This window comes from Drosophila ficusphila, unplaced genomic scaffold, assembly GCF_018152265.1.
Source record: "Drosophila ficusphila isolate 14025-0441.05 unplaced genomic scaffold, ASM1815226v1 contig_791, whole genome shotgun sequence".
Taxonomy (NCBI): Eukaryota; Metazoa; Arthropoda; class Insecta; order Diptera; family Drosophilidae; genus Drosophila; species Drosophila ficusphila.
The window spans coordinates 13717450-13745301 of record NW_025064737.1 but is presented as its reverse complement, the minus strand read 5'-3'; the positions used below and the strand labels follow the sequence as shown (position 1 = coordinate 13745301).

The 27852-nt window shown below is 41.9% G+C and overlaps 4 protein-coding genes across 14 annotated transcripts; 3 read left to right on the top strand and 1 right to left on the bottom strand.

Annotated features, from left to right (window-relative positions):
* The first annotated feature begins 653 nt into the window (after positions 1-653).
* On the top strand, positions 654-15415 carry LOC108087121 (C-terminal-binding protein). Of its 10 annotated transcripts, none has more exons than XM_017184309.1 (8): positions 654-768; positions 8513-9010; positions 9080-9385; positions 10073-10333; positions 10449-10580; positions 10688-10910; positions 13960-14183; positions 14532-15415. In XM_017184309.1, exons 2-8 carry the CDS (start codon positions 8816-8818, stop codon positions 14613-14615), a joined length of 1425 nt encoding a protein of 474 aa, XP_017039798.1. In that variant the 5' UTR covers positions 654-768; positions 8513-8815; the 3' UTR covers positions 14616-15415. The 10 variants fall into 10 exon arrangements, with proteins under 10 accessions (XP_017039798.1, XP_017039796.1, XP_017039794.1 ...); XM_017184307.1 differs by having other exon boundaries at positions 13936-14168; XM_017184305.1 differs by having other exon boundaries at positions 13936-14183.
* Positions 15416-16264: 849 nt separating this feature from the next.
* Positions 16265-20044, bottom strand: LOC108087119 (traB domain-containing protein). Of its 2 annotated transcripts, none has more exons than XM_017184300.2 (5): positions 19813-20044; positions 19351-19570; positions 17427-18118; positions 17242-17361; positions 16265-17181 (listed from the first exon to the last, which is right to left on the bottom strand). In XM_017184300.2, the coding sequence occupies exons 2-5, from the start codon at positions 19481-19483 to the stop codon at positions 16516-16518; spliced, it is 1611 nt and encodes a 536-aa protein (XP_017039789.1). In that variant the 5' UTR covers positions 19484-19570; positions 19813-20044; the 3' UTR covers positions 16265-16515. The 2 variants fall into 2 exon arrangements, with proteins under 2 accessions (XP_017039789.1, XP_017039790.1); XM_017184301.2 differs by lacking the exon at positions 19813-20044 and adding an exon at positions 19632-19742.
* Positions 20045-20278: 234 nt separating this feature from the next.
* On the top strand, positions 20279-20980 carry LOC108087127 (cytochrome c oxidase assembly protein COX20, mitochondrial). The gene is made up of 3 exons (XM_017184323.1): positions 20279-20395; positions 20464-20651; positions 20709-20980. Exons 1-3 carry the CDS (start codon positions 20366-20368, stop codon positions 20821-20823), a joined length of 333 nt encoding a protein of 110 aa, XP_017039812.1. The 5' UTR covers positions 20279-20365; the 3' UTR covers positions 20824-20980.
* Positions 20981-22002: 1022 nt separating this feature from the next.
* On the top strand, positions 22003-27725 carry LOC108087117 (xanthine dehydrogenase). Its single transcript, XM_017184297.2, has 5 exons — positions 22003-22255; positions 23280-25874; positions 26072-27217; positions 27373-27540; positions 27603-27725. The coding sequence occupies exons 1-5, from the start codon at positions 22202-22204 to the stop codon at positions 27651-27653; spliced, it is 4014 nt and encodes a 1337-aa protein (XP_017039786.1). The 5' UTR covers positions 22003-22201; the 3' UTR covers positions 27654-27725.
* The last annotated feature ends 127 nt before the right edge of the window (positions 27726-27852 follow it).

Sequence of the window (27852 nt, the reverse complement as noted above, 5' to 3'; positions counted from 1 at the left end):
CGGGCCCGAGACTACTTCTGTGCGCCTTTGAGTCCAGACCTCTTACCAAGTGATTACCACCTGTTTCTGAACATGGCAAACGAGCTTGGTAGAAGGAAGTTGGCCACAATAGAGGCCTATTAAAATTGGCTCTGAGTTTTTTTTTTCCAATAGGGAAGCGAGTTTCTATAAGAAGGGCATTATGAAGTTGGCCTCGAAGAAAACGGCCCTTATATCACTTAAATCCCCTGATTGAAACAAATTTGATGGATAATTTAAAAATTCATTTAAATACCGCAGGGCTTTTTTGACACCCTTTTATTTTGTTTATAATGTATTGTTAGTGGAAACACTTAAAAATACACACTTGTCCTGCGTCTTAGTCGTAGCATAAGTAAGCAATGACATTTTCAACTAACTAAATTAAAATAAATTTCATATATGAAAATATACTGTCGGGACCGTGTCTATTGCTTAGTGGGAAGGATCTCAGTTACAATATCAAGGCCGTGAACTAATCGTTTATAAACACTATTTGCTTAAATTTTTTTGTTTCACTTAAATAAATTAACGTATTATCCTTACAAGCGAATAAAAATCACTTCAAAAATATTTTCTACAATAAAGGTATTTTTTGTAATGTGCCTTGCGCATATCGTGGTATTTTCGAGCTGTAGCCCTGCGGCCACACTGTTCGCATAGCGTCATTGCTGTACTAAAACCTAAAAATCCGCCGTGTTCGTATTCCGCCATTTTGAAAGCTGCGAGTGGAATTTGGACGCGTTGCTGGTAAATTATTTGTGGGAAAACTGACCGAAAAGTGCATAAAATTAGTGAAAAGTGGTCGGCGACGGTGTGTGAACCCACCCGCCAAGTGTTCGCCCCCAAAAATTGTGTGTGGCCCCGGTTTTGGCACGTGAATTTTGTCCAATTGTGAACTCGCAAAAAAAAGAAGAAAAAACCGACGCCGCCGTCGCCGCCGCCACAAAGGAATAGGCGAATAAGCGAGAGAAAACGCAAAAACGAGAGAATAGAAAATCAAATTGTGTGCCGCTGATTGCGTTTCAGCAATTTAATAATACCAAAAAACTCGGCTGCGGCGAATTTTCACGGATTACAATATTACATTTCCATTTGCCTTTCTGTTTGCAACGAGTGGGCGTCTGTATGTGTGAGTGTGCGATAAACGTGTACAAGAAAAATTTAAACGTGCAGAATTCTGATGAATTTTAAAGCGGAACTACTTTAACTTGTATGGGTGATGTGTGTGAGTGCGTGTTTGTGTGGGTGCACGCTCACTTGACCAAGTATTGTTGCGGTTTAATGCAAAGTCGAGTGCGTGTGAGTGTGCGAGCGAGTGAGCAACGCCTGCCATATTCTATGCAAAACATAAATAAAATTGTGCAATAATTTCCCCACATACAGGCACAGATACACATTCTCTCGCTTAAATATGCGTTTGTGTCTATTTCGTATATGTGTGCTTCTTTTTTTTTGCGCCCGCCTAGTGACAATACACACGCAAGGTTCACTGCGCAACGCCCGCCCCCAGTTCTTGCGACCCCCCTTTTGCCCACGCCACTGCAACATGCTGTCTCATCGTTGTTGTTTTCCGCCGCCACATTTAGTGCGAAAGAGAGAGGAGAAGAGGCAAAAAGCAACGAGTTTGAAAACCAACTAAAGCCTCATGTTTACACATTTCAACCGGGAGTTTGTTCTTTCGGGCGGATTAAAACTCTTTAAAGGGAGAAAGTGCTGCTGCCTATCGTTTGGCGCTTTTGCTTCACAAGTTTGAGTCTTGAAGTAGAAATAGTATTTTTGCCCGCATATTGATTGAAATTTACAAGCGCACAGCACTGACTCATACTCATGCAGGCAGCTACTGTTGAAATTGCATTGTATTTCTGTGTTTATGCCGGAACGGCATTTAAATACACAAAATGCCAAGTGAAAAAGTTTGATAAAGTTGCGAATGTCCGTTCAAATTGACGCTTGTTTTCTAGTTTTATTACAATTTTTGCGCTTGTCGTGTTTTTGTCGTTGATTCTTCATCTCTCTCGCTCTCTCTTTTCGTTCGCCCTTTCACTGTTCGACGTGCCTGTACCCATCACACACACATACACTTAGCCACACATACACTCCAACATGGAAAGGCAGACAGACAAGCAACTCTGGGCTCCCCATCTCCTCTGCCTACCTACCTCCCTTACCCCACCCACTTACATTTGCAACGGGAATGTTGTTGGTGTTGCTTTGCAGTGCTCAAAACTTCGGAGAGGATTACAAATGATGTTTTTGTTTTTGCCAAAACGGAAATACAGACAAACTTCTGCCACATAAAGAGTTCAAATTATAGGGACTGTTATTTATTTCCCCTTGTCTCTGCAACTTTTTGCGCACTTTTGGGTTATCAAAATAATTTAAGGACTTCTGAAAGAGGCATCGTTTGAAAGTGCATATTTTATGGAATTTAATTTACACACTCGATACAGAGGCTGAAACTTAATGTTGTTTTTAAAGTTTTTCTCTTGATCAAAGTAATTTTATATTTGAAATATAACATTATAAAACAATTTTCCTCCAAACGATTTTATTTGGTGTAGACACTAGAAATTGAATTTCATAAAATTTGTGTTTAAATCTTCACAAGAAGAATGTATTTCCCCATACCGATTTTGTTTTGCCATATCATGCAAACAAATCAAATAGAATAGATGGAAATATATTGCAGAGACCCCTTTTTTCGTATCCACTTGAATATTTGCATTGCCATGGAATTCTGTATGTAGTCCATCGATAACTGTACACATTGCTGATTTTATTGTTACTTGTATATTTTTTTGGCGCAACAACATTTCCCGTCACTGCCCTTTTTTGGGCAATAATAAATTTGATTGTGTTCGGCTGCACACTCCCACTCTAACGGTTATTTATTGTCAATGCCAGGCAAAGCCACCCACTATTTATCCCCTCCCACTCCCCCGCCCCTTATCACTTTGATGCTTTGTATTTTTGCGCGGTGTTTGTTGTTTTGTGTTTGTTGCCGACTGCGCGCGTGAAAAAATGCACACCTGCCCAAAGAATTTCACACTTTGGGGTGCGAGCGGGGTAAAACAAAGCGAAAGCAGCCACAGAAATAGCAGCAAAACGTTTAAATTTAAATATAAGTCTGAGAAACTAAAATTCGAGCAAAAACACAATGGCAGCCATGTGTGCTTTTTTTTTTTTTGTTTAAATGTATTCCTCTATCTCTATCGATCTGAAAAATAAATACACCGAGAGGGGGAATGCACTTTGCCATCCCGATTTTTTTTATACACTTCCCGAAAGTAATTCTTTTTAATGTGACAATGGAAAACCAAGTCTATCTTTATTTTGTCTAAACTGGCAAAATTCTAGAAGAACTATAAGACTCTTAGTAAGAGTGTGCCAAATAAAAACAGACAACACACTTTCAGATGGCTCAGCCAAAATCCGTCTAAAACAACAGATATAGCAATAATAATAGCAAGAGCAGCCACAACGCAACATCAGCAATTCGTAAGCGTGCGAGGGCAGTATATATACAAAAGTTGTATTTTATTTGATTTTTTCCCACTTCTGGTCACTTGCCACTCGCTATGCTGGCTTGCAGTTTTTCAATTTGCGTCATTCGCAGACCGCGCACCACCAATCAATATTATAAAAAAAAAATAACAGGGAAAAACGAGAAAAACGCGAGGGAAAACAATGAGAAAGCAACGCAGAATGACAAATACAGACAAATAAAAACATTGGCCAATGTCAGGCAAACAGTTTAAGTGGTTTCTTTTGGTAGTACAGTAAATATCGACGGTTAAATTATTGCTGAAGGTCCAACGTAATAGCTTTATCTGCAGTTTTTATGGCAGTTGCAGTAAATATCACCGGCAATTATCGTCTCGGAATCTTACTTGGTCAAGTGTTTGCTTAATAAGTGCTGAGTCTTTATCCATATATTCATGCTTGTAAACCGCCTTATCAAGCCAACCTATATTTGAATTGATTTTTTACACTAGGACAACATGGGTGTACTTATTTAGAAACTTTTAAGTTTATAGAAGATTAAAGATTGTCCCAAAAATGTTGTAGACTGTCTAAAATGTATTTATAAATACTCTTTTTTGTTCTCCATAAATCAATCATATTTTGATTTCAAATATAAAACTATTTTGTTTTTTGTTTGAATCAGGGATAAATTTGTAATTTAATTTAAAACAAACCAATAATCCTATATTTTGCAAAGAAATGACTTCTGGCTTATACCAAAAACTGATTTTAAAGCCTTATTTTTGTTGCTATAAACAACAAAATATAAAAGAGCACGACAAATAAATGTCAAACTTTAATCAAAATTTACTAACTGGCAACTGCATTATTTGTCAAAGATTTGTGATGTAAGGCCCATGAATCAAATTCTCTCAACTTTCGCCGGCATTAAAAATGGCTATTGCGAAAGCAGCTAATATTGTGGCATTAATATAAACTTGCTATAGCCCCTCAATGAGAAGCAATATTTTTATTTTCTGTTAGCCACGAGACTTTTGGCGTCATCTTGAAGCCGGCTTTAATGCAATATGCATGAAACAGAAAGCTGAAATTGAAACCAGAAAGGCTGTTCGGGGGGGCGTGGAGGGTTAATGGCGGGGGCGGGAGGAAAAGCGCGGGAACGCAACGTCACGACAGCCGTTAATTCAGGCAAAAAACAAGTTACGAGCACCGACTTAAAGTTTGAAAAATCCCAGGCAGTCGCAATAACGACGCATGAGCAGTTGCACTTTGAATTTTCAGTTGCAGTTGTGGCCGTTTTCCTACCCCCTGAATTTCCTCCATTTTCCCCCAGCATCTCTGGGGCTTTAAAAGTTGTTGCCCACAAATGCGCATGACTTATTTAAACGTGTTTTAAGCAGGCACACAAATACGCACCAACAATTTAAGCGAACATGGCTTTTCCTGCCTGAAATTGTGGCAAAAAAAAGAAACGTAAAGAGGGAAAAAATAAGGCAGCAAAGAAATGAAAATAAAATCGAGTGAAAAAGGCAACCATTGAGTTTGCCAGCGGCTCTTTAGCGCTGACTTTCCTCATTTTTTTTTTTTTTGCCTTTTGCTGCTGCCGCCCCGCTCTGTTATCGTCTGCCTCGTTTTCGTGTTGATAAACCGGTTTTTCGCTTTGGCTTGGTTTGGTTTGGTTTGTTGCTGTGCCGCCTGCTGCTGTCCCCTGTCCATAAAAAGATATGTACTCGGCCATCGTCATCGTTGCCGGAGTTACTGCCGCTCCAGTACGACAGTGCTGCCGGGATTTTAAAGCCAACCACCGGCTACTGTTGTGCAATCTTGGGTTTATTACCCTTTTTTTTTTTTTTTTTTTGGAAATGTGGAAAAACGTTCTGCAAGGTTCTCAAGTAAACGATTGCTGGGAAAATGTGTTGTTACAAAGCATTTGTTGTAACAAATTCGTTTGATTTGCTACTCAATACTCAACTCCCTAATTTGTTTGTTCAAAAATAACATCTGCAATGTTTAAGGTCTAGTTAGAATAAAAAGCAACTGAACTTTCTACCCATATTTCATGAAGAAGAAAATACTTTAATTTAACCAAAACAACCTGCCAATTTCTGCAACTAAGTTATAATTAGTCGCATCAATAAACCAGCCAAACTGGCTGCTCTGTTGCCAAATGTGGCCGGCTTGTTTGTTAGACAGCCGGCGGCTTGTACGGAATCAGAATCGAAATGGGAATGGGAATAAGAATCGGACTTGGCCTCAGCCACAGCCTCAGATTCAGATTCAGACTCAGGTAGCTGCGCGTCACACTCGGAATGTATCTGTTAGATACACGGCCACGACTTACTGTACACTCCGGCGCTAGTTGTGATTTATAATGGCTCGCTGGATGTGATTCTCCGCTCGCTGCATTATATGCTTTGATTTGATATTTATTCCTATTCATTGCCCGCGGGCATCAACAGGTTTTCTCGCTCGATTCGGTGGTTTCGCAAAAGCGGTTCGGGTGAAAAGTGCCTCTCCCACAGGCGTGGGCGCTCACACACTGCGAATGCCACATCCTGTGGCAACTTCAGGCATTCAAAAAAGAAAAAAAAAAGCAGAAAGAAAAAAACGCGAAAAAAGCAAGCTGAAGTGAAACTGGTTTTTGGCGCGCTTTAAAAACCTCTTTACTGACATTTTCCATTTCGACTGTGCCTCGAAACGGCAAAGTGCCTCTGTTGCAAAGTTGAGCAGAAGTGTAAGTTTAGTGAACAGTAAGCTTGCAAATTAAATTAAATAAGGAAACAAGTTTTATTAAATGAAATCTAAGTTTTAAAATGTTTTTTAAACTGTAATCCAGTAAAACGTATTACGTTACTCTTCAGCTATGTCTTGAGCAAAACAACATCAGTTTGGTTCAGATAAAGCCGGTTTATATTATAATGCTCATACTAAGAAGTGTTCAAAATCACTTCAATATTATTATCATAAAACTGAGCGGAAAGAAAGCTCGTGCCTCCAATAAAGTGGATTAACATATTCAAGTGAATTTCCAATAAGTGCAGTGAATCATCCGATTTGAGCCGGTTGGTTTGTCCACGCAGCCATATTCTGCAAAATATTTCCGAGTAAACAAATGCGAATCAAAAATCCAAAGCCACATGAGCCACAAATTCTGGGCATAGAGAAATTGCTTGGAAATTAACAAAGCGTTGCGCCCACTTGACTTTGGCTATTCACTTGATAAATATATGCATATATATATGTGAATTTGTCATGAAAAGGGGGGCTAAAGAGGGTCTGCGGTGATGTGATTGTGCTGGGATATTTTTTTTTCCATTACTCGATGTCATAATTGCGTTGCTTATTTCTGTATTTCAGTATTTTGGCTTGCGATTTTGCTAGCGTTCGCTCGAGCGTTATTCCCCCCGCAGTATCTGTGCAGGTTTTTTTTTCATTCGACTTTTGCTATTATTATTGTAGTCTCGTCGTTGCCGCATTTAAGCGTATTTCATACTTTTGCACAATACGTGACACATGGCTGATGGGAAATGACGAATGGAGGGAGCGGGAACCTCGGGCAGCGGGCAGATGTGTGTCTAAACATAGCCTATAGCCGTAGAGGCAGTCATTGACGGCTTATCACCGGAGATACACGCACATACCATACACACACCAGTATGGCTAACCATATGTACATGCAGGGATATATCTGTGCTGTCAAAGTGTTTGTTATTGTTCCGATTTGCGGCTCTTATCAGCGCTGCGAAGTGAATCTCCGCTCGTATATAACAAAAAAACTATAAGAGCGTTTAGTCGGGCAGCAATTCATGCGATATATATATTTTTATATACGGGTTCGGATTATAACTGTCGTTTTGAGTAATTTCATGTGATCGTTAATAGTTATCATTTTATTGATAGCTACTCAGCTGTTGTTCGCCCCACTCATAAATCCGATAGTCATTCAAATTAGTGGTGGCGATAAGGAATAACAAGTTGGAAAATTTCGCTAATGCTTCGACTTATCTTGGAGTATTGTCATTGGAAGTATATTGTTTGGTCTTTAGACTGTGAGTCAAAATCGAAATCCTTGACATAAGTTCAATTTAATATACAGTTTAGTATTAAAAAAATGAATGTATATTTTTAATGAGATCCGGTTTTCGTTATTATTAATAGCTAAAATCACTCAACAGTTGACTAATCTAAAAGTTTAAAATCTGTACACTGTACACTCAACCATCGTATAGATGTTCACACTTTTCTTGAGCCCATGGTGTATATATCGGTCACATTGCCATCACGCCGCTCTGGAATCCCCAACCCACCATCCGTCGCCCGGAGTCGTTCCACGTCAGATAACCAAGAAGTGTCGTGGTGATAAGATACGGCTGGCTACTACACGTAATCCGTATCAACTCGTCGACCGGGCAGATGTGTGGGTACAGTACCTTGCTCTTCTGAGTTGCCGGGACCCATTCTTCTGTCTAATCAACCGTCCGATAAGTTCAGCTGGCTATGGTCGAACAAGGGGGCTTTCAAGCCCAGCGGTGACGAGGTGTTTCTGAGCCAGCTGGCCAACAAGAAACGCCCTTTCATCCATATATAATCGAAGAAGTCGAGAAGGGGGAGAATTGAGACTGAGACAGGCCACCGGGCACAGGCCATTCCGCTTCGGTCGGCTTCGATGGTCTTCTGTCGCATGTGAACGGCGTTGAATTTCTATGTTTCTGCAATGACACCTCCCCTCCAAAATCCCACTCCGAATCGCCGGCCCTTTACGCTTAAGCCACTCAAAATAATGCGGGAAAGGGAAAAAGGGAGAGGGGAAAACGAGGGCAGCGTTGTGAGTGCGGCAATAACGTAGCTATATCGCTGATGTTGGCGAAATCCAAACGAAGAACTTGTCATCAGTCGAATTCTGCTGACATGAGTTGTTTGGTTTTTGCTTTTTTTTGTTTCTACATCACATTTCATGTTTTCCATTTAATTTATGTGTTATGTGTTTTTGTTGTTTTCATTGCAGGATTCTCGATTTCAATATGAAGCGCCAAAAATGATTGCAGCGTTTGCATCGTAGTCTTGAAAAGGTTTTTTTCATTGATTTAATTAGAGCCACTGAAAGCGGTTGGCCATCCAGAGAAGCGAGCGACCAGGGATAAAGGAATTCCCCACAAGTCTGCGCCCAGCGCCCCCTTAACGCGGTAACCACTGACAGAGAATCAAAAGAGGAACCACAGCCGGAAAAGGCCAGAGGTTTAATTGTTACGACGACGACGAAGAAGAGCAGAGGACAGCAGCAGACAGATTCGGATACAGAAACAGCGAAATGGACAAAAATCTGATGATGCCGAAGCGTTCGCGCATCGATGTCAAGGGCAGCTTTGCCAATGGGCCGCTGCAAGCACGCCCACTGGTGGCCCTGCTCGATGGACGCGACTGCTCCATCGAGATGCCCATCCTAAAGGATGTGGCCACGGTGGCCTTCTGCGATGCACAGAGCACCTCCGAAATACACGAGAAGGTGCGTATAAATGCTTACATTTATTTGGTATTTATTTTCTAATTATTCTGTTCATTTTCTCGTACAAAGGTCCTCAACGAGGCAGTGGGCGCCCTGATGTGGCACACCATCATCTTGACAAAGGAGGATCTTGAGAAGTTCAAAGCTTTACGCATCATCGTGCGCATCGGCAGCGGCACAGACAACATCGACGTGAAGGCGGCGGGCGAACTGGGCATCGCAGTGTGCAATGTTCCCGGCTACGGAGTCGAGGAGGTGGCGGACACGACAATGTGCCTGATCCTCAACCTCTACCGGCGGACGTACTGGCTTGCGAATATGGTGCGCGAGGGCAAAAAGTTCACCGGGCCCGAGCAAGTGCGGGAAGCAGCGCATGTAAGTCGCTTGAAAACAAATTAATTCAGAACTAAAATCCAAAATCTGTTGCTATGTTAATTGTCCATAAAGGCAGAAAATAGCTATTCTTATCTAGGCATTCTAAAGTTAGTAGTCAGCTCCCCTGCAAACCAAAAGCTAATGGCCAAGTAGTAACAATTTTCATGCTAAAAATCAGTTGGTATTATCACGTGTGTTTCAGCTTAACATTGTAGATAACTTTAAGTACTCATACCTTGATACAGATAAGAAGAAAAAAGGTTTTCTATGTTTGTTTGATTGGAATTAAACAGAAAATACCAATTGAGTTGATAAAACCATGTCACCATGACAAATACTTAAACTCTGTTTAAAGCAAGTACCCAAGAACTCGAAAATTATTAAGTCATTTTCGCTAGCCTTATGTTTTCCGGATTATTTGCAAGACAAAATTCAGTGGCTATAATATAGCTTTTAAGCTGATTGCTTATGCCCGAATTCAAATTGGTTCATGCAATTCAAATTCAAATTGTATCCAAAAATACGATTTGCATATAAGCAAGCTCTCCGGTTAGTAAACACACAAATAGTACGAAACGTAGAATATGTGCATTTCAGCAGTATTAGCATTTAATCGATATACATATAGTATAGTTCACCTTTGAAGGCATCTAACTGGAACACCATCTGTTCATTTTCGCTTCACAGGGCTGTGCACGCATCCGCGGCGACACCTTGGGCTTGGTTGGACTGGGACGCATCGGGAGCGCCGTGGCCCTGCGGGCAAAGGCGTTCGGCTTCAACGTCATCTTCTACGATCCCTACCTGCCCGACGGCATCGACAAGTCGCTGGGCCTCACTCGCGTCTACACACTGCAGGACCTGCTTTTCCAGTCCGACTGCGTCTCACTGCATTGCACGCTCAACGAGCACAACCATCATTTAATCAATGAATTCACAATTAAACAGGTGAGTAAGAGCTTTATATCTATTTATATCTAAACACGAAACCTTTGTGAGATTGAAAGGAAATTTCTTGACTCCTGTGAATTGGCTTTAAATAATAATGTTCTCCTGTTTGCAGATGCGACCTGGTGCATTTCTGGTGAACACCGCACGCGGCGGTCTGGTCGATGACGAGACCCTGGCGTTGGCGCTGAAGCAGGGAAGGATAAGAGCTGCCGCCCTGGACGTTCACGAAAACGAACCTTACAATGTATTTCAAGTAAGAGATTGTTGTAAAACGAGACATTTTACGCAATCTGAGTTGGCGCCGCACCCACGTGGAATGTGATCGTAACTAATGCACATTATTTTTTGCAGGGCGCACTGAAGGATGCCCCAAATCTGATTTGCACACCGCACGCCGCCTTCTTCAGTGATGCATCCGCCACGGAGCTGCGCGAAATGGCAGCCACCGAAATCCGGCGGGCGATCGTCGGCAATATTCCAGACGTGCTGAGGAACTGCGTCAACAAGGAGTACTTCATGCGCACGCCGCCTGCCGCTGCCGCCGCGGGCGTGGCGACGGCTGTTTATCCCGAAGGTAAACTACAAATGATATCAAATCAAGAAAAGTAGAGAGACAGAGACAGGCGAGCGAGGGAGCGTTATTACAAGTAAAAACAAAACAAATCGAAACAAAATACAAAAAATACAACAAAAAAAAAAAAAAAAACATAAGAAATCAACCAACAAAATCCAAGCAAAAATGCAATACCAGAAATCGTTTAAACACACATACCTTACACACACACACACCATATACCATACCACACCCACACAAGCACACGCACACAGATGTAGCAAGCATCCAAACATACTTCTATTCTTTCTCTGACTCATTCGAAAGTATATATATATAGACGACGGGAGTGGAGCGCGCCAGAGAGAGTATATAACATTTGAAAGCAAGATTCAAGAACCCACGCTATAAGAGTTGATAAATAAGTTACACAGTTTAAGCTATACAAATATATAGATCTATATACAACATATATATGTATAGTGGCTAAGCGCTGCACCAAGATCAGAATGTTTGACGTCGATGAGGAGGATAGAACGCAGCCGATGTTGGCCAAAAGTTACCTTTATTCAATATGTATCTGTGTATGTATATGCAATGTTTTGGCTCTGTTGATGATGAAAAAAGGCTTCAAAAACCTTGAAGATTTCATTGAGTTCCCAAACTCCTTCGTTTTGTTCAACTTCTTTTTAAAAATTCAATTTGCCTCAAAATTTAACGTTTACATGTGGCCAACTATCTTCACTTTAGTCTACAACAATTACGTGCATATATAGAGACATAAAATACATATTAATGAATAAGTTGCAAGATAATTTACACATGAAAACAAGGTGAAAGTAAACAATATGATGGATTATTGTTGTTGATGTTTCGCGACCTCCCTTCATCCCTCCCAAAAAAAAAACCCTCACATGTGTCCGGCTTTAACTTTAACGGAAACTAGAAACAATCAGCGGAAAGTATGTAAAGTAATTTTGTTCAGTGTATTTAGCCATGTATTCAATGTATTTACAAATTAATATTATTATGGAAAACCAAGCAAATGATTCCAATATGAGTAACTCCCCACGTCAAAACATTTTGTAAGCTTAAGAATAAAATTGGTTACCTTATTTTGCGCCATTCATTGCTGACTTTCAATTGTTAAATGGTTCGAATAAGATACGAAATAAACACCCCAGAGGACAAAGTGTTTAACTGAAATTACTATTCTGTTGCTCAAGCTCTGCTCTATATTACAAAATGATCTCATCATTCAAGTTTATTTTCGCCTTACGTACATTCTTGTATTTTCGATTGGCTACAACAAACAAGCAAACAGCAAGAAAGTTAATAACTAAACTATATATATATTTAATAGATGACAACTCGGCGCGTTAGATTCAACCACATCTATAAATAGAAAGAAGAAAAACTACAATTAAATTAACGCATAGTCTATGTACATTTAAAATATAACAGAAATTATATTAAAAGCAAAACCAGCAAGAAACAACAAATTGCTAAAAAGAAACAAAACAAAAAAAGATAATACATGTAATATTAATGAACCTAGATTTACCTTAACGATAAAGGCAGCTGAACGGCGATGATAACAAGGATATGATCGTCAGCGAGCGGCACAATTAAACATTGTTAGCGTGTAAATTGTAATTTTATTTAACGAGAATATATATTTACATGTAAACGGAAGTGCGCAACAATTGTAAGTCTATCATTTTGTACAATTTTGCAATTTAAGTTTAGAAACGAAAACGAAAAGCTTCAAGCGGTCGCCAACAATGTTTGGATGGATTCTTCCTTCTTTCCTGATCCTTATTTATCTAACTGTCCCGTCCCAAGTCTATCCGATAACGCTCAAAAGAAACGAGGAGATGAAAGAATTAAATTCGATTCCTTAATCCACGATCCGTTCCCTACTTTCCCGTACTTTCCTTGATTTTTTTTTAAACTTCGTTTTTATAAGGAAAAACATTTTTTGTAATATTTCAAACATTTACAAGCACAAAGCATACACGCATACACACACAACATAGACACAGATACAGAGCAGTATACTCACACATCAAACACACCCACGCACACACGCGATCCTATATAGCAAGCTGCAACAACAAATGAGCAAAGTAAAACATAAATAAGCATAAGCATAAAAGTAAAAGTAAACATAAAAGTAATGAGTAACGAGACAAAAGAATAAAATACTGTTATTTTGTAATGTATAAAAGGATATTTTTAATAACTGTGAAAGCTAAATAAAATTAAAAGCGTAACAATTGACGATATGAAGCAACAAAAACGAAACAAAACAAAAAGTTAAGAGACGGAGAAGTTGATTTGAAAACCAAGAAAAAACCTTTCCAGAAAAAAACGAAACAAAAAAAAACCACAAAAGATAGAAACAAATAAAACAAAATCTTTAATGAACCCATTATTGTTTTAACTTGCCAAATTGGAAGCTGTTAAACTCGTTGTCCTCCTTTTTTATGTGTGGCAGTGTTATTGCGCAAGACTGTTTGAAATGTTATCTTATTTTTCCCCGCCTATTTGTTGTTATATTGCAATCGAACTTTGTCGCTGGGATGATGGCATCATTGAGAGCAAGCAGCAGAGCAGAGAGAGCAAATTAAGTTTAAATTAACGAAGCGGCAAAAGTCAGTAATGAATGGAAGCGCTGGTAGCCGTGTGTGTAGCCTTAGCAAATTTGTATCTAGCTCTAAGGACCGGAAGGCTCCCTCCAAAATTCCAATTCGTATTCGTTTACCAGGGGCGCAGCGCCTGTTCCTCTTAAGTCATTGCATCACTTTAAGAGAACAACCAACCAAAGCCAAGTCCACTTCTCTCATATTATAGTTTAGTGCCAGATTACACAGACTCGGCAACGTTTAACTACCCGCACTCAGAACCTCAGAACCAACCCGATAAAAACATAATACCAACCAACCAACCAATCAAACCAAACAGCAACATTTCATATTCTTACCTAACTTTCAACTACCAAAATACCAAATACCAATACCAACCAAATCGAAATACAATCCAGGATTAAATGGCGGCTATTATACAGGCGCACTGCATCACCGGGCACACAGCACCACGCCGCACGATGGTCCCCACAGTACAACCAACCTGGGCAGCACCGTAGGAGGCGGTCCGACGACAGTCGCTCAAGCAGCCGCTGCAGCCGTTGCCGCTGCGGCAGCCGCCGCCGCCCTCCTGCCGTCGCCGGTTCCGCCGCACTTGTCGCCCCAGGTCGGTGGATTGCCACTTGGAATTGTGAGTAGCCAATCGGTAGGTAGTCAAAAACAAAACCAGAAAAACTAATCCAAACTTCCAAAAAAAAAAAAACAAAAAAAAAATTCGAAAACCTCTGTTGTCTTGTGTTTGTGTGTGTTGTTGTTTGCCAAAGTTATTTATGCCATCTTATCCAAGCCCATCCACATCTAAGTAATTAGCCAATTTGCGAGACTCATCAGCAGAGAATCTGTTGTGTGGTAATCGTGTGCGTGGTTCTCCCAGCTCTAGTCCGTGTTTGTTGCTAGTTAGTCGTAGTTCAGTGTTGGCTAGGCTAGGGCTTTTGCTCATCCGATCTGGCTGCTTGTGCTAATCGTTGCTAATCCATGATCCTCTTGCTTTTAGCCCCTGAGTGCGCCCGACCCTAATAATCATCTGTCGTCGAGCATAAAAACGGAGGTGAAGGCCGAGTCAACGGAGGCGCCGTAGGCATCTGCTGTCCACGTGGCCGGAGCCGGAGAGCTGGAGTTGATGACAACGGGCAGTGGCGCAATGGAGTCCAGCACAACTGGCCAAAGGAAGGCGGCGGCGGCGGCGGCGGAGGAGGAGGAGTCCCCAAGGATTTAAATTAAAGAAAGAACCCCCACGAGGAGCAACAGGCGAAATCACAATCCTTAAGGATTAAAATAAAACAAAAAAGAAAAGAAAAACCTCCTGGAGTAGTGTAGTCATCTGTCAAATGTGTGGAAGTCCCCTGTTCGTGCCGTTGTTCGTTTGTTCCGGTTGCCAAACGGATTCCTTGCGCTTCTGTGCCAGCGCTTGATTTGAATTTTTCCAAGTTTCTATGTTTTAATTTAAAATACAATACATATTTGCATTACCAATCCCCCAAAACAAACAAAACACGACAACATAATAAACAACGCAGGAAAACGATGATGAGAAGGAAGATGATCCCCACACACAACACGCCTCAAAATTTACTACATATTTAGACTTTAATTTGTAACTATTTAGAACTTTACAGTTACAACTTAAGATTTTTATTTGTATTGCAGCAAATTGTAAGTGAAAATATGTTACCACATATTAGCGCAAAAACAAATGCAAATGTTGGAAAATTTTAATTATGAGAAACAAAACAATTATGGCATACAAGAAAAAAAAACAAAAACAAAAGAAAAGAAAACACTAGAAACAAAACAAAAGCAACACACAAGAGAGACGTTTAGTGCTAAGATACGTTTAAAGTACATAATAAAAGAAAAACATAAAAGAAAAGCGAAAAACACCTGTATTTGAATGGAGTTAGAACACTCATTTTATCGACTGGAATACATATAGTACATTTATTTGAGTCAGTTACAAACAATAGCTCGTTTGCTTTTGGGTGGTAAGTTCTATTCTAAATGCTACATAACACCATTTACGGATTGCAAATCTACGCAGCTAATAATCATGCGTCCAAGATACATACAGACTGCTTATAGTTCGCTCGGTATTCGTATTTCTAAAACATTTTTACGTTTACAACGCTCAGATATAGTATATAGTATATGTAATAAAGTACTTGTAGGTTGGTATGTTTCGGTTTTCGTTTTGTAAAATTCCTCATTGTTTAGCATTTAGCTTTAGTTATACATTATAACACACGGCCATTGGAGGTCCATCACGTATTCCCCCAATTCTGAACAGTACTAGCTAACTTTTAGATTTTCGCTACGGAATGAACAACATCTATGAGCTGGATTGGAAGATAAAGTAATGCAAATGCAGAGGCGGGTTCTATATGTAGTATCTTCATCGAAATTTACACTGCATTCTCGAGCTTAACACAAGCCTGCTAGGAAACCTTGTACATACAACATGGAATACGATGCCCTAACTATCCAAAACTTAGTTTCTTATACATGTGGTTCTTTTGAGTTAACAATCAGGTGGACAATAACAATGTGGTGTGATCTCTCATGTTTTTTTTGTTTTCAATTTAGATTAGAATGTATTCGAACTGGTTAAGAACGAGTTAGTCACTGATCCGAAAGCAATAATTTCTTAATTGGTATAATTTAAATTCCGAACATGCCCGACAAAAATCTTGGATATTTTAAAACTAGGATTATGTGTAATGGTCTTTTCGGTTTGTGTGTTGGTAGTATCTGCGTGTGCAGGTATATACATCCATGGATATATTTCGTATATAAACGAGTCTATCAAAACATCATTGTACAATAAAATACAATACAACTAATTCGGTTCATCTGCGTACGCTAAATTGTGTATAAATCAGCGCAAGCGATTCGTTAATTACTAAAAACAAAGTCAACAGAGTAGCAGACGCAGGGAAAAAAACAGTCGGCTCATACTTGGTCCACAGTCCATCGTCAAGATCCTAGAAGAAGCGAGTCAGGCGAGGCCGGAAGAAGCGGAAGGCACCGTAGCATCCAAGGCCAATCAGGCCGTACTTTAGCGTGTATGTGCAGATGCGCTGGCCGATGCTGGCCGGCGGAATTTCGAGAATGGCCGGAATCTTCTTGGGGTCCACGGTGCCCCACATCTTGGCAATGCCGTTGGCATGCCCGATGCCCACCACTCCGACCACGCGCACCGGACGGATCTGCTGGGCGCCCGGCGCCGCTTGAGGCAGAGCAGCCAGCTGCAGCGAGTGGCACAGGAAAAGATCGCGCTCGCGCACGAACACATCCGAAAAGGCGGGAAACTCGCCGGCCATCTCCTGCATCAGCTTCTCCAGCAGGTCGCTCTGTTTGCACTCCTCCACCTCCTCTATGCTGATGCTGTCCGTGAAGGTCAGGCGCCAGACCAGCTTCATCGTTTGCCACAAGGACAGCGCACGCAGTGCACGATACAGGGTGATGCGGATGGGACGATCGCCCAGGTGCAGAATGCAGCCGGGCAGCTTGTGGATCTCCTCGAAGGCACGCCGGAACTCTCCGCCTGGCGCCATGCCCAGGTCCTTGGCGATTTGGGCGCTCATCTGCAGCAGCAGGATGAAGAAGATGCCGTTGATGTAGCCATGAGTGTGCAGGATTCCTCGAATCTACGGGGTTTGCAAGTGATTGTTATTAAAAGATAATTGAATCAAAATTGATGATCTTACCTTGGGAATATTGATGCTCTTGGCCTCTTCCAACAGCGTCTTTTCATCGAGCTTCAGGATGTGAATACGCGAAGGACACAGCTCAACCATGACCACATCTGGACGGACATTGCGTATGACCTTAAGAAACAGAGAATACATTAAGGTACTCTTTTAATTTGAACAAGTATGTTGCAAGCACTTACAAATGAGACGTCATCCTGGGACTCCTCGCTAAAGTGGGCCGTGCCCACGAGATACACCTTGCTGCCAAAGGGCGTGTTTAACAGCGTCACCGTCGACGGCAGATTCTGTTCAAACTCCTCGATGGTGTCGTAGATTGTGATTTCGCGCTTGGTCTGCGGCTGATCGATGACCGGCACCAGATCCCGCTTGTCGCCATCGCCATCTGCAGCGGCCGAAGCCTCTGCAATCGAAATGTCCAGCTTCTGCTTGCTCGTCTGCAGCAGTGACTCTTTGCGACGCCGCTTGTCTGCGTTCACGCCTGCCGAAGTATCCTTGCTGGGCGACCTCTTGAGCAGATTCTTCACACTGTCGCCCTCCACCAGCACCACCTCCTTTTCGAGGTCCTCTTCCTTAATCGAGTTATCGTTAATCTCTATAATTGACAGGTTGGGATTATCCGTCTTGAATATTGTCTTGTTGGCCAGCTGCGACTTGGGGTCCACCTCCTCCTGCGATGTGTTGGTGTCAGTGCTCTCGGACTGAATGAGCAGCATGCTGGCATTGAGAGCTGGCGTGGGACTGTTGAAAGCGGCCGGCGCCGGGGATCCGAAGGACTTGAACACAGCCGACTCATTGCCAAATTCCGCATTGACTTTGTTGGCCGAATTCGAGGGGGCCAACGGATTTTGGCTCAGTTCGCTGATAAGGCTTTCTGTGGGTTGTAACAAAAACAAAAAAGAAGAAAATAATGAGTTCATCAAGGTTAAACCCAAGTTTACTTGTAACAAAAAATATAATAAAATGTGAACGGGTTTTGTGGTGTTTAAAGAAGAGGTTCAAATTCAATAAAATAGAATTATGAAAACAATAATTATTCTTTTATGATTTCCTGTTCATATAGAACTTTCAACCTCTTTAGATATTCTTTCCCATCGTTTTTATCGGTGCAATTCGTTAGCAATAATTGCCTTAACAGATCGAAACACTTTTCCTTCATTGCTAAAGCCGTTGCTTCCTGGCGTTCTTCTTGTTTTTTTAACTGGCTTTCATACTTTTGAATGAGCTTCTGCTCTAGTTTCTTAGTTTCTCCACTGATTGTGGCTTTTAGTGAAGGCTTCTGCCGCTCGTAGGCGTGAATGCACATCTTCTGCACAATTTCCCGAAGCTCGTAATCCATGGTTTTAAAATGATCTTTTAGTTTCTCATCGTCTGCGAATAACTGGAACACTTGGGATAATAATTGGTTGGGAAATGTCTCCGGATCTTGGGATTGCAAACTATGACGAGCTGCCACCATAAGGTTTTTCTTAATGCTCCCACTGTAATCGGTCTTTTGGCAGTTTTCCAGGTTTAGTTTCCTCAGTTTTTTCTGTTGGTGCTTCGTTTGGATTTGCAGCGCAGCTATCTTAAATTTAAGAATTTCAACCTTGCGGTTGAGGTGGGTGTTCTCGTTTTTAAGGTCGCCTTGAAGGTAAAGGGCTACCGAATCCGAGGTTTTGTCGCTGGTTTGCTCTAAGAGTTCTTCTAGATTGGCGCCCTCGGTAAAGGGAGCACTTAGATGGCCATCTGTACTTAATTGTTGCTCCATTTTACGCAACAATCGATGTCTAGATTCCTTGTCCAGTCTTTTGGTGTTTTGTAAGGAGTCCAGCCAGCGCATGCAAAGGTCGTATTCCTCGCAATTCTGCGGTAAAGTGCGGAGTAATTGGAAGATACGATTAAGTTGATCTCCCGACTGCTGAGTCTTGTCTGTTTGATGATTATCACAAGCAGGGGAGTCCTTCTGTCGCACGATCTTGTCATCTGAGTGATGTCTATCGACTTCTTTTTGTTTTTCAAAAGCTGGAGAATTAGTTTTCCGAAGGATGTGGTTAAGCTGCTCCTTTGTTTGATGATTCTTGTCGGTTTTCTGCACTTTTGAGGCTTTGGATTGGGTCTGCTTACCATTACAGGTCTTGTAGGCCGTGGTGGACAGCTGGTGATCCAGGGCACTGTCGTACAGCGTATTGTCGCCCACGTATGTGTTGCTCCTTTTGTCCGGCGAGGATTCAAACGACGTGGAGGCGGATAAATCCATGGTGGTAATTTGGGTTTCCTGGAAGAATCGGTTACGAGTGGAAATTCGGTTTCGGTTGATGGCGACGCTTGAACATCTGGCGAAGAACTGTGGAGTGCAAAAGTTAAAGAGCGATTATCAGAGACAGATAGATAATACGTTGCTTTACTCTCTGCAAACTGCAAATTTGTTTTACTTTCTGCCTACGTGTCTTACATTCCCAGCTGCTTTGACGCAGTGACTCTTTCCCTAACTCTGACTTTTAGTTCCTGGGCACATATGTGAACTATATAGCTCAAAATCTAAACAACTCAACTGGGCATTCCAAAAAATCACAATAATTTACTCACCTGAAAATTTGTATTTAGTGTGGGTATTGCACTGCTAAAGATTCGGGGTGCATTGGCAAACCCTTATAATTGACTCTTTTATGCTAGTTGAAAACTCAGTTCGGGTGCCACTGATTGCCGTTTTGCTTTGCTGCGTGCAGTTAATTTTAATAAAAACCCAAAAAACTAAAGAAATTAAATTGTGACTGTGGCAAATTGTCGTTTTCTTGTTCTTCCTAGCGTCGACCAGTGTTGCCTAATGACTGAAAGTGGTTTTATAAGAGTGACTCTTATAAGAAACAAAAGTTATCGACTTAGGGCGATTACAATCGAAACATTTTAATTTAAGAAATAAAAGCGGACTTTAATTTGTCAGCCTAATTTTTTTTATTTTATAATTCGATTTATAATTGAACAGAATGTTTGTTTTTGTTTTAGTTTTAGTTGTTTTGTAAACAAAAGGAGACCCCTATTACACTACCATAACCGGATAGTGTTTTTGAACGGTAACTCTGCGGTCACACTTTTGTTTTGTTTTGCTCTGCAACACGATTTTTTAAATTGCAATTGCAGCATGGCCGAAGAACCCGAGGAACCTGGCAAGGTAGACATTATATAAACCTGAAGATGAAGTATTACCACTTAATTATTAAATCAAAATTCATCCCACAGAGCTTCGTTATCTTTGGCCGTGATGTATCGCAAATCCCGTGCTTTCGTAACAGTTTTCTCTACGGAATCAGTGGAGGAATCGGAATTGGACTGCTGACTTTTCTGGGTACTTCGCGAACGCATCTGTCCACCCACGTGGGATTCGGATCCTTCTTCTGCGGCACCATCGCTTACTGGATGTCGTGCAGGTAAGTGGATTACGACTAATCCCTCTAATTCTATAATAATCGTTTATATTTCATCAGGTATCAGTGGTCCGCGCGGAGATTCGAGCAACAACAACTTCGGGAGGCGATGCGACGACAAGCTTTATATGAGGGCACCGATGTCGAGCGGGATTTAGATCTTAAGTCTGCGTAGCATAAGTCAGTTCCTATCCCATTTTACCTCTTCAGTTTTGATGTTTGTCCTTGGGTACCAAATAATTCAGGCATTGTATAGACCCTCTTGTTGTAAATCCTTTTGTTACTGAATGGCTTTATTATAGCAAATATATTGTATTTTAAGTAAATCCTTACACTGAAGTTGAATCCTTGGTGCGTATATTGAAGAATTTAATTTATTTATCCATAAAAAAATTTTACCATACCAACCTTAATATTGTAATTTTGTTCTTCTTAACCTGTTGATTTTTATTGTGTTTTCCATTCGATTTATATAAACCTGTCGAACGTTTGTTGTGCTTTTGTAGAACATTGACCTTTTCATCAAATTTTATTTCTTTTTTTATGTTCTTTTTTGTCTGTCTTTAATTGGATTTACCTAGCAGAGTTTACAACTTGGAAAAGATTTGATTGATGGTTTTGTGTTGATGATGGAGAGGTGGAAGTAAAAACTGAGCTGAGAGGCAATATATAAATTTAAAAACGTTACACAAAAAGAGCTAATACTTCATTCATAATCTAATGTGGGTTAAGTAATGCATTTACTACTTAGCAACGCAGCTGTTGGCATATTTACAGATTATTTAATACTTATGATAGTTACTACTAAGTGAGATTGCAACTATATATTTCTTAGATATAGAAAACGAGTAATAAGTGGAACCCCAATACAAGATTAATATTCTTATAGATAAGTCCCATTTATTTTTCTATAGCTAGACAACAAACCACTTTAATTCACTGGCAATGTAAAACATTGAACATTTGAGGTAATCTAGATAGGATATATTCCTAATTATAACAAAACAATTGAAAAAAATTGCTTATCTTCAATCTTATTGTAATGTTTTTATTGTCACAGGCTCATAGTAGATGTATCTGTAACATGGAAACCTAATGAAGATAATAAATTAAAGAAAGGCAACCTACAAAATAAATAAAGATATGCAGATAGTTTATTGTTATCCGAAAGTTTTTCTTTGCTACCTGCCTGTTTTTGAAGAGCAGCTCTTGAGATGATAGATGGTGGAACTCCCGCCTGGAAACCCAGACACATTGTTGATCATTCACACATGCTGGCGATCCTGCAGTTCGTCGGCTGTTTGCCTTATCTCAATAAAAGTCGGCGCTTGGACGGATTGCTCGGTCGTTGGCACATTCATTACGTTTTCGTCAACAGTTCGAGGCGGTTGTGTTTTTAAATTCGACGGGCGCCCGAGTTTCTCGGGTCTAATTTTTTTAAAACTTGTTTTCGTTTTACATTCTAAGAACGAACCTGCCATATATGTAAACGAGTCGTAATTGCAGGCTGACACTTATATAGGCATTGGTACCGAGAGATACTGAAAAGTGCGATGTCTGTCAATAAATCAACCTCGACTCTTGTGTTTTTCGTGAATGGAAAAAAGGTACTAGTTCTCCAAGGTACTTAGATACTTTGCGTGTTTTTAGTGTCGTTTAAATATAGATTGTGCTGTTCCCATATCGATTTTCTCTTGTTTTATTGCCTCAATTGCGTTTAACTCGCGCACACTTAATGGAATTTGCCTTCTTGCCCAATTAAATGTGTCGAATGCGTTGCACAAAATATTTATTGAGCATACTGTGCTGATAACAATTGACCCCTATGTGGAGGATCGCTGTTTGCTGGTGGCCCCTTATCACCCTATCAAGATCGTTCGTTCGCCAATCGAATGGGAGCAGTTTCTCTGGGAGAGCAATCGCCATGGGAATTGTGGGTCTGTCCAATAAACAGAGCTTCTAATCCCCGAATTCCGAGTGGCTCTACAATGTTTACATTGCGGCGCAGAATTTAATAAACTAGAGTGGATTACTTTGATAAGAGCTGTCATATTCAGCACCTGGTGTTAAAAGGAGTGCAATTAAAGTTCTTTAATTTACTCCCACAACTTGTGCAACAGAGAATATAAAAAGCTGCTGCTCGTGTGGCTGTTGCCTGATAATAGTAGATAGCGAATTTTATTTACACAGGGCTGGCCGACTAGCAATTAAAATATCACTGTTTAAACTAAGCCACATTTCTTACCGCGCTTCTAATATTATTATTACATTGCATTTGGTATTTAAACAATTTTCAAAGAATTTAAATTAATATGGTTTGATCTTTCGAGATACTTAAACGAATGAATTTAGAAATTTATACCTCAAAAAAAAGAGGCACGCTTTTTAATGTAGTTTTGTTGCTTTTTGATTAGGTTGCTTATCTAATATGGCAACAATCCAAGGCAATAGGTTTTTATCTACGTAATAATAATTTGTGTTAAACTTATCAACAAAAACTTTTTTAGAAATTTTAAGAAAGGTAATGAAATTTGTAATAAACAAATATGTTAAAAAAACCTTCTTACCAAAAATCGAATACCAATTATTAAGTTAAGTTAAGTTTTTTCTAAAATTCTTTTTTTTTCACAGGTGACTGAAGTGAGTCCGGATCCGGAATGCACGCTGCTCACGTACCTCCGTGAAAAGCTCCGCCTCTGCGGCACCAAGTTGGGATGTGCAGAGGGAGGCTGTGGAGCCTGCACCGTGATGGTGTCCCGCCTGGATCGTCGGGCCAACAAAATCCGTCACCTGGCGGTGAATGCATGTCTCACTCCGGTTTGTGCGATGCACGGATGTGCGGTGACCACGGTGGAGGGCATAGGGAGTACCAAGACCCGACTGCATCCGGTGCAGGAGCGACTGGCCAAGGCACATGGCTCCCAGTGCGGATTCTGCACTCCGGGCATCGTGATGTCCATGTACGCCCTCCTCCGGAATGCGGAGCAACCATCGATGCGGGACTTGGAGGTGGCCTTCCAGGGGAATCTTTGCAGATGCACTGGCTACCGACCGATTCTCGAGGGTTACAAGACCTTCACCAAGGAGTTCACCTGCGGAATGGGTGAGAAGTGCTGCAAGGTGAATGGGAATGCATGTGCTTCCGATACGGATGACACACTCTTCGAACGGAGTGAATTCCAACCACTGGATCCCAGCCAGGAACCGATCTTCCCACCGGAGCTCCAACTAAATGAAGCCTTTGATTCGGAGAGCTTGGTTTTCAGTTCGGAGAGGGTCACCTTTTATCGTCCCACGAATTTGGAGGAGCTCCTCCAACTGAAAGCCCAACATCCTGCTGCCAAATTGGTTGTTGGCAACACAGAAGTGGGCGTGGAGGTCAAGTTCAAGCACTTCCTGTATCCCCAGCTCATAAATCCCACCCAAGTAAAGGAACTATTGGAGATTAAGGAAACCCCTGATGGAATTTACTTTGGAGCCGCTGTGAGTTTGATGGAAATAGATGCTCTCCTTCGGCAGAGAATCGAAGAATTACCCGAAACGGAAACCAGATTGTTCCAATGCACCGTGGATATGCTTCATTATTTCGCCGGAAAGCAAATCCGTAATGTGGCCTGTTTGGGCGGAAACATAATGACCGGCAGTCCCATTTCCGATATGAATCCCGTGCTCACGGCAGCAGGAGCTCAATTGGATGTGGCGAGTTTTGTGGACGGAAAGATCGTTAGAAGATCGGTTCACATGGGAACTGGTTTCTTCACGGGTTACCGAAGGAATGTCATCGCAGCTCATGAGGTCCTCTTGGGCATCCACTTCCGGAAGACCAATCCAGATCAGTATATCGTGGCTTTCAAGCAGGCGAGAAGAAGAGATGATGACATTGCCATCGTTAATGCGGCCATAAATGTTCAGTTCGAGGAGAGAACCAACAAAGTGGCGGAGATTTCGATGGCTTTTGGTGGAATGGCTCCCACCACAGTGTTGGCTCCTCGGACATCCGAATTGATGTCTGGCCAGGAGTGGAACCACCAGTTGGTGGAACGAGTGGCGGAGAGTCTCTGCTCGGAGTTGCCTTTGGCTGCCTCGGCTCCCGGTGGCATGATTGCCTACCGAAGAGCTTTAGTGGTGAGCCTCTTCTTTAAGGCCTATCTTTCCATCACTCTGAAGTTGAGTAAATCCGGGGTGATATCCTCGGATGCTCTGCCTCCCGAGGAGCGAAGTGGCGCGGAGATCTTTCACACTCCGGTCCTGAAGAGTTCGCAACTTTTCGAGCGGGTTTGCAGTGATCAACCCATTTGCGATCCCATCGGAAGACCCAAAGTTCATGCTGCCGCCTTGAAACAGGCAACCGGAGAAGCCATCTATACGGATGATATACCCCGAATGGATGGGGAGCTCTACTTGGCCTTCGTCTTGAGCACCAAACCTCGGGCCAAGATCACCAAACTGGATGCCAGTGAAGCCTTGGCCTTGGAGGGAGTGCATCAGTTCTTTTCCTACAAAGATCTAACCGAACATGAGAACGAAGTGGGTCCTGTTTTTCATGATGAGCATGTCTTTGCCGCCGGAGAGGTTCATTGCTATGGTCAGATTATCGGTTCCATAGTTGCGGATAACAAGGCATTGGCTCAACGGGCTACAAGATTGGTGAAAGTGGAGTATGAGGAATTAACCCCAGTAATTGTGACCATTGAACAGGCCATCGAGCACAAGTCCTACTTCCCGGACTATCCTCGCTTTGTGACCAAGGGAAGTGTGGAGGAGGCTTTGGCCCAGGCGGATCACACCTACGAAGGATCCTGTCGAATGGGCGGACAGGAGCACTTCTATCTGGAAACCCATGCTGCCCTGGCGATTCCCCGCGACTCCGATGAACTGGAGCTCTTCTGCTCCACCCAACATCCGTCGGAGGTGCAGAAACTCGTTTCCCATGTCACCTCGCTTCCCTCCAATCGAGTGGTTTGTCGAGCCAAAAGACTGGGCGGTGGTTTCGGTGGCAAGGAGTCCAGGGGTATTTGTGTGGCTCTTCCCGTGGCTCTGGCTGCCCATCGGATGGGTCGCCCTGTGCGCTGCATGCTGGATCGCGACGAGGACATGCTCATCACGGGCACCCGACATCCCTTCCTCTTCAAGTACAAGGTGGGCTTCACCAAGGAGGGTTTGATCACTGCCTGCGACATCGAGTGCTACAACAATGCCGGCTGGTCCATGGATCTCTCCTTTTCGGTAAGTGATTGTAACTTGTCATAGATTTTTTTATTAATAGTGAAAAACTTTTCGCCAAAAGTATAAAGTAAGGTATAAAGTATAAAGTAATAGGTATGTAAAAAAACCTTCCTTAAACAGAGAAGTTAATGAGAGTATACATTTAAGTACAAGAACTTCTTTTACAAACTTATCTGATAATCCCATCTTTTCTTTAGGTTTTGGAGCGAGCGATGTACCACTTCGAGAACTGCTACCGGATTCCCAACGTGCGAGTGGGTGGATGGGTGTGCAAAACGAACCTGCCTTCGAATACAGCCTTCCGTGGCTTTGGTGGACCCCAGGGAATGTACGCCGGAGAGCACATCATCCGGGATGTGGCCAGGATCGTCGGTCGCGATGTGTTGGACGTGATGCGATTGAACTTCTACAAAACAGGAGATCGCACCCACTACCACCAGCAGTTGGAGCATTTCCCCATCGAACGATGCCTTGAGGATTGTCTAACCCAATCGAGGTACCACGAAAAGCGTTTGGAGATCGCTCGATTCAACAAGGAGAATCGCTGGAGGAAACGTGGAATGGCTGTGGTGCCGACGAAATACGGAATTGCATTTGGAGTCATGCATTTGAATCAGGCTGGTGCCCTAATCAACATTTATGGCGATGGATCCGTTCTACTTTCCCACGGAGGAGTTGAAATTGGACAGGGTTTGAACACCAAGATGATTCAGTGCGCAGCAAGGGCTTTGGGAATTCCACCGGAACTGATTCACATATCGGAGACCTCAACTGACAAAGTACCAAATACTTCTCCAACGGCGGCAAGTGTGGGATCAGATATTAATGGAATGGCTGTTCTGGATGCCTGTGAAAAGCTGAACAAACGATTGGTTCCCATTAAGGAGGCCCTGCCCAAAGGAACCTGGAAGGAGTGGATCAATAAGGCCTACTTCGATCGGGTTAGCCTCTCAGCCACTGGATTCTACGCCATGCCAGGAATTGGTTATCATCCGGAAACGAATCCCAATGCCCGCACCTACAGTTACTACACAAATGGAGTGGGAGTCACTGTGGTGGAGATCGACTGCCTGACTGGCGACCATCAGGTGCTCAGCACGGACATCGTTATGGATATTGGATCGAGTATGAACCCGGCAATTGATATTGGCCAGATCGAGGGAGCATTCATGCAGGGATATGGGCTGTTTACTCTGGAGGAGCTCATGTACTCCCCGCAGGGAATGCTCTACTCCAGAGGTCCGGGGATGTACAAGCTACCTGGATTTGCCGATATTCCCGGAGAGTTCAATGTCAGTCTGCTGACAGGCGCCCCCAATCCACGGGCTGTCTACTCATCCAAGGTGAGTTGATTTAAGGAGTGACCTTTTGTGTTTTTTATGTTTAAATATAAACTCAACCATTTGAATTTTTCATTCATAAATAAATTAATTTATCGTCTATCCACTTTTCTTGAGAAACTTATTAACTTAGTTAACTTGTTTTTATTGTTTTACAGGCTGTTGGAGAACCGCCGCTCTTCATAGGATCAGCAGCATTCTTTGCCATTAAGGAGGCCATTGCTGCTGCTCGACTGGATCAGGGATTGAGTGGACACTTCCCACTGGAGGCGCCTTCCACCTCGGCTCGTATTCGAATTGCCTGCCAGGATAAGTTCACCAATTTGGTAAGTGTTTCTCAGACTAATTTCCAAAGAAAAAAACTTTTAATTTATATATATTTTTTTAGCTTGATATACCAGAACCAGGAAGCTTTACCCCTTGGAACATTGTGCCTTAAAATTGTTTTTATTGATTTTAAATGTAAATTTGTTTTTGTTCATAGTTTTATCGAATAAATGTTTGCAAACTAGTACTTTTTATTTTAAATGTGCTTACTCAATTCAATTTTGTTATATTCATAGTTTTTTTGAATTGCAGACTCTTTATAAGAGAAGATTTTTCTTAATGAATTTTTGATCTCATTGAATCGCGACACT